General features: G+C 49.6%; 1 protein-coding gene across 2 annotated transcripts in view; it reads right to left on the bottom strand.

Annotated features, from left to right (window-relative positions):
* The window catches only part of MYH10 (myosin heavy chain 10), a 100,353-nt gene continuing 94,353 nt past the window's right edge, over positions 1 to 6,000 (bottom strand). For both annotated transcript variants that reach the window (XM_055723284.1, XM_055723276.1), the window contains 6 exons: positions 4,774 to 4,862; positions 4,409 to 4,532; positions 4,093 to 4,301; positions 3,107 to 3,215; positions 2,569 to 2,741; positions 1 to 1,831 (listed from right to left, as the gene is read on the bottom strand). In XM_055723284.1, the coding sequence (XP_055579259.1) occupies positions 1,687 to 1,831; positions 2,569 to 2,741; positions 3,107 to 3,215; positions 4,093 to 4,301; positions 4,409 to 4,532; positions 4,774 to 4,862 (849 nt within the window). In that variant the 3' untranslated portion in view covers positions 1 to 1,686. The remainder of the gene's footprint in view (positions 1,832 to 2,568; positions 2,742 to 3,106; positions 3,216 to 4,092; positions 4,302 to 4,408; positions 4,533 to 4,773; positions 4,863 to 6,000) is intronic.

The raw sequence follows: 6,000 nt of genomic DNA, 5'->3' as shown, positions 1-6,000 counted from the left end.
TTCCAATCATATTCTTGTTTATTAAGGTCTATGCCAGCCTCAGGAGTAGCTCTTCTGGTAAGTAAACAGAGCAGGCGGCTGCATCTATAATGAATAAATTTATTGTCTTACAAAAATCATTGTCTAGAAATATGGGTATACAAGAAAACAAGATATTTGCAGTCAGATGCCTGGTGGTCAACAGCCAGTTTGATTAAAAATATCCAAACACACACAACAAAACCTGTGCGACAGATGTTAAAGCTTTTAACCAAAAAAAGGAAATCCATGGTTTTTTGAGCATGTGGCAGAGGAAGTTTCCTAGTTAACACTGATTCATCGTCACTAATATCAATAATACCACTTGGACTAGAGAGGTACATGATATGAAGCACAGTCAAAATTAATACATTAAATCATTGTCATATAGGCAAATTATATATGTAACATTGTCTTAGTACTGTAGTGTCTAAGGCACTTTCTGTAATGTCAGTTTTTCAGCTATTTAAACAAAAAGAATGCTAACTACTCGCTGTAATACTGTTCAAAATAATAATCAAAAAAAAAAAACAAAAAAAAAAAAAAAAAAAGGATTCACATCCACTGGCATGTTAACTCGTAGGCAGGCAATATCCATCGCTGAACCCCTGCAGCCACCGGCTCCACACGAGCCCCACGCCGCACAGTACGGGCCCTGCTGCGCTGGGCTGGCCCGTGGGCCAGCGCCCCAGGAGCGCCAGGCCGGCTGCTACGGCATCGCCTGTGCCGCCTCTCGCCGCGCGGCCCCGCAGCCTGAGGACTAACTCACTCGGCCATAAATTAATAAATTAATTTTGCCTGTGTTGTACGTTTATTTTCCACTGGTGTTCACATTATACTAGCCTTAATATATACACAGATCTGTTGGGCATGGTCATGGCAGGTCTCTACAAACGCCGAAGTACTGTACAGATGAGGAGCGGTGACGCTGTTTCGGTTATTTCGGTTTGCCTGTACTGCATGAACACTAACTGATGAAGCAGGTGCTGAGAACACTTCAAAATGATATTGCAGGTTAAAAACGGACACTACTCATTCATCCCTACATTTCCCTCTACACACTTCCCAAGGCCTTTTCACAGTTCGCTCGCTGATTGTGTGCTGATCACAACAATTAGGAGAAAAAAAGAAAGATAACGGGTGCAGTTTGGTCTTCAATGATCCAACAGACTCGATCTAGCCCGGGCCCGTCTGAGCACAGGAGAAATGGAAGGATGCTGGCTGTACAACAAAGCATGCATAGTCATGACAATGGGTCTGTCCCAACCACCTACCCTCTGGGAATGGAGTTTCTGTATCGATTAAAAAAAAAAAAAAAAAAAAAAAAAAAAGTTTCATCCTTCACATGATGCTTTATAAAATGGCTTTACGATGAGTATCTGGAAAGTAGATGCACTGAACAGAGACGATCCCATTTTGTTTACTATATATAAAAAAAGCAGTTGTACCTATATCTGAAGCAGGGTACAGTATGGTGAGGCTGGAGAGCCTTAAGACATAGTTGACCTAGGATAAGTAACCTTGTAGCATGCCGACGTTTCGTAAGGCAGATTTACGGCCACAAGGCAGTTCGGTGCTCAGGGAAGTCCTCTTCCTCCTCCTCCTCCTCCTCCTCCTCCTGCCGGCTGTTGTGTCAAGGTCTCTGCATGCAAACGGTGCGGCGGGGCTCTACTCGGCAGGGGCCGGCTGCGCTTCGTTCACATCGCTGCCTTTGCTCTCCGCGTCGTCATCCGAGAGCTCCAGCGAGGCCCCCTCGATGTGCAGCTGCCGCCTCCCGGATCGACTTGAGGAGAAGGTGATGGGCCCCCCCCTCCTGCAAACAAGAAGCGGGCAGGGGGGGTCACAGCTCGCCCGCAGCCCCGCTCCCGACACAGCTCCCTGCCGAGCCACGGGGGAACGGGGCAGCTCAGCTCCGCGCCGCCCTCGGCACAGATTTCACACGCGGTGTCCCGACACCCTGCGCTCACACGCAGCCTGGCACTCTGGCGCTCCCGCTCAGCTCACACCACTGCCTTCGTTTTGCAACTCCCGAGTAGCTCGGGGCATCGTCTGTGTACGAGCACCAAGCCCAGCCCAAGCGCTGAACGGCGGGCTCCCCGAGAAAGCACCGACTATGCAGCAGCCTCGCCGCTGCCGACTCCTGCCTGTGCCCGACAGCGCTCGATCGCAGAGACCCGCTGCCAAGGAACATGCCGAAATGCTCCCGCCAGGGTGAGGGTCAGGAGAGAAGGGATCAGTGCCAGCCACGGAACCCCCCGCTGCGCTGTCGCCTCTGTGGCGTTTCCCTGTGGCTGGACTGAACTGGCGGCCCCAGGGGAGCTGCCAGGGTCAGCTCCGAAGAGTTGAGGCTCAAGAGTTGTCAGGAATATCCCTGTGGTACGGGCAGCTTCCCGGTGACCATCAGCGGGCTCAGCCAGCACTTCCCAGCAGGCTCCAGTCAGACCGACTCCCTGACACCAGGGCTGGCTGCTGCCCAGGGCCGCAGCACGGAGACAGCCTGGGGGCACACAGGGCCCAGGTAAAGCCCTGCCGGCCGCCGCTGCCGCTTACCTTAGCCTGTTTTTCAGGGTGCTGACCTCCCGGCTCAGGCCCTCATTAGCCTCTGTGGCGTCGTCCAGCTCACGCTGAAGTTTACGTCGAGAAGCATTTGCACGTGTGGCTTCCTCTTCGGCCTCCTCCAGCTGGCGTTTGAGCTGCTTCATTCTGGCATTTGCCTTTTCCATCTAAAACACAAACCCAGGTACTCAGGATTAAACCAGACAGCTGCGACCCCATGACGGGGGACCAGCTACCACCCCGTCCTCCCCGGTGGTCCCAGCTGGAGAGGAACCATCACCAGCCTCGCTGCAGAGTCCAGCCTGGATCCCTGGAAACACCGCTGAGCTCCTGGGCCTGAGAGACCAACAGACCACCGCACCAGAGCTAACACAGGGAGGTTTTGACTGCTGGGAATTACTCCAGTGGTTTAGTCATCAAGATAGATTCCCTTAGATCTTTTCAGTCAAATGCTTCTTAACAAGCCCTTTCTACTCAAAGTCTGGTTTTATTTGCCTTTTCTGAGGAACAGGCCCCAAAAGGTTCCACCTACCTGCTCCTTGTACTGGTCTGCGTGTCGACGCTCATCCTCCACCTGCATGAAGACTTCTTTCAACTTCTTCTCTGTACGACGGACCAATTTGTTAGCAGCTGCTCTTTCCCTAGAATAATCAAAAGCCGTAATTTGTCCCAGTACTTGAAGGCTGGGAACGCAAGACCGGCCCTTTCTGAAAGGCTCTCGCCTCACTGTGCAACTGATACTCGAGTCCTCTTAACACACCTGCCACCACCGGCAGAACTGACTTGGTTTTAAGTGCGCTGGTGGCTGGCTGGGATGCAGCTTTGAAGGCAAGAAGCCTTAGTGCTGGAGCAACAGGAGCACGGAAGGCAGGCAGGGGGGACAGGAGGGTTAAGAAGGTGCCTCTTCACAATGAGACTGAACAGAGCAGCTTCAGAGTTAACACAGTCCTCCCGCAGAGCCAAAAGCACAAAAAGAATGGAAACAATGATAAGATAGTCCACCTTCACACGCTGGGGAGGAACCAGTAAAAAAACCCACCAAAAAATAAAATACTTGGGGGGCCAAGATGGTGAGGATAGACGGGAAGAGCTCACTGCAGAAAGATTTCTGCAGAGCACAGGATTCACTTCAACCAGCTTAAGCTGTCACACCTAAGCTGTGCTTCCTCTAACCTAAGAGACCAGGTGCCTTACGGATACGTTGCATCTTCCCTCAGGAAACTTCTGCAGCACCTTACGGATCCTGGGACTACCAGTCAACACATGCACCGGGTTCATTTCAAGAGTTAATTCAGCACTTCCAGTTACAGAGCAAGGAGATTCTGAAACTTTCAAGCGCAGTTACTTTACAGCTGCCTTGTGAAAGCATGTCCCCTAAACAGGTTCCAGATAAGAAACCCTCATGCCTGCGCTGTACACCCACAGCTCAGCCCTACAAAAACTTAAAGCACTGAGGTTTCAGACACTCCACTGACAGAGCAAACGCAGGCAAACCGTTTTTTTTTTCTCGCCCCTTACTTGGCTTCCTGCTCAAGCTGTTCTTCTAGCTGCACAATCTTGGCTTCTAGAGTAGAAATTGTTGCCTTGAACTTAGACTTCACAGATCCCTCCAGTTCCTGCAGCTTGGCTTTCAGCTCTTTGTTCTGCCTTTCCAGCTGCTGCCGCGCATTTTCACTCTTCTGGGCAGCACTCCGCTCCCCAGCTAGCTCAGAATTAAGCGTGTCAACCTTTCAGATGAGAAGAGCAGGAGATTATTTGGTGCTATTCAGAGCCTCCACTTAACTGCACAATGAAACACAAATTGCCCCTACGGCACTGCCAACAACAGATTCACCTGCAGCGTCGTCTTTCGGAACCGTTCGTTGAGGAGCTCCATGTTGCTCTGCTCTTCCTCGAGCTCTTCCTCCAGCTGGGCAATGCGAGCTTCCAGCCGGCGCTTCTCATCCAGCAGCGCTGATCTAGAAAAGGCAGTATTTGGGTCAAGACATGTTCAGATGTGATACAAAGCTACCGGTTAGTTTGCTTTGATACTTTAGGAGTTGCAAATTGCCATGAGAAGCTACTGTGTCTGCAATTCTCTTCATAACAAGAAGGAATTTTTATCACGCAGACAGGTCAATACAGCATTTGCAAGCAGACTACTGAGAACTACAGCTGCTGGTGCCTGAAGATGCACAATTAATAGATTTGATGACTCACTTTCCTGAAGCACTGTTTGCAATCTCATCAGCCAACTCATCCCTTTCTTGCTCAGCATGACGACGGGCTCTTTCAGATGCAGCAAACTCCTGTGAAGGTTTAGGAAAAGATTCATTACAGCATTAGAAATCTCAAAACTTCTGCAAACAATTGAGCCTTCTAATAGCTTCTGGGAGATGCTGTGAAGTGCGATATCCCTGAGCTCTTTTAATGGACAAGCAGAGACAGCTGTAGAAGCTAGCAGGACACATTGTCTTAGTATTTTCCCCCCAAAACTGTCATATTGCTACAGCGGATTTACTTCTCCCTGTCCCTGAAGCGTTCCTTGCACAAAGTTAAGGGGAAAAAAAAATATCTGTGAAAATCAGTGACATTCAAGCCTTAAACAGCAGGAGAAAACCATTCTGTCACATACTCTAATAAACACATTCAGTGTAAAGCGGGCACTAAATTTAGCAAAATTTTTTAGGTTCTTACAGATTACATAGCATGAATGCAAGCAAAGCATAGAAAATAAAAGCTTTAGCACAACAGTACGAACAACACTGAATCTCATTATAAAACTCTGTTAATTGGCAGAAACACCCAAGCATTTGATAAGAAGGACAATTAAATGCATTGCAAGTGCAAGGCTGACAAGTTTGCAGTCCAGAGAAGAATGACATGGAGAAGCTCTAGTAAGTCGTAGGTTATCTGTAAAGGCTCAGTGTAGTGAGAGCTGAGCGACTGCTTCGAGCTTTGGTCTGCAGCTAACACAGAGCACAGAAGAGGCAGGCGCTCACACAAAGCAGCTCTGCTGATGTTTGACCTTGTGGCAGCCCAGGGAGATAACGGGAGATAAGGGATACCTAGCAAGGCTTAGAGCTCTTACATAAACTGCCAGCTACGAGGGAGCACGCGCCCAGCAGAGAAGGGGATGAGGACCTAAGAGGGCAGAGTGAGAAACCTCCGGAGATTTCAATGGGCCACCGAGGTACTGGAGAGGTTGTTAGGTGTTCATATATTTCTAATGCTCGATGTAGTACTGCCACTGTGCGCTGAACCTTTCAGGGACTCTCCAACCACCTTGCAAAGTTTAGCGAGGCCTCAAATCTGTTTAAGTGGTAGTAAAGCTTCCCTACTACCCAGGCAGAGAAGTGAAGTCCAGGCTAGAATGATTCCTACAAAGCCGTGAAAGTTCACTGACAACCTGGGGCAGGGAGGGAGGAGAAAGTTCTCCTGGCTCCC

The sequence above is a fragment of the Falco cherrug genome, chromosome 1, assembly GCF_023634085.1.
Source record: "Falco cherrug isolate bFalChe1 chromosome 1, bFalChe1.pri, whole genome shotgun sequence".
NCBI classification, from domain to species: Eukaryota; Metazoa; Chordata; class Aves; order Falconiformes; family Falconidae; genus Falco; species Falco cherrug.
The sequence above is the reverse complement of the archived record's forward strand: the minus strand, read 5'-3'. Positions and strand labels throughout refer to the sequence as shown.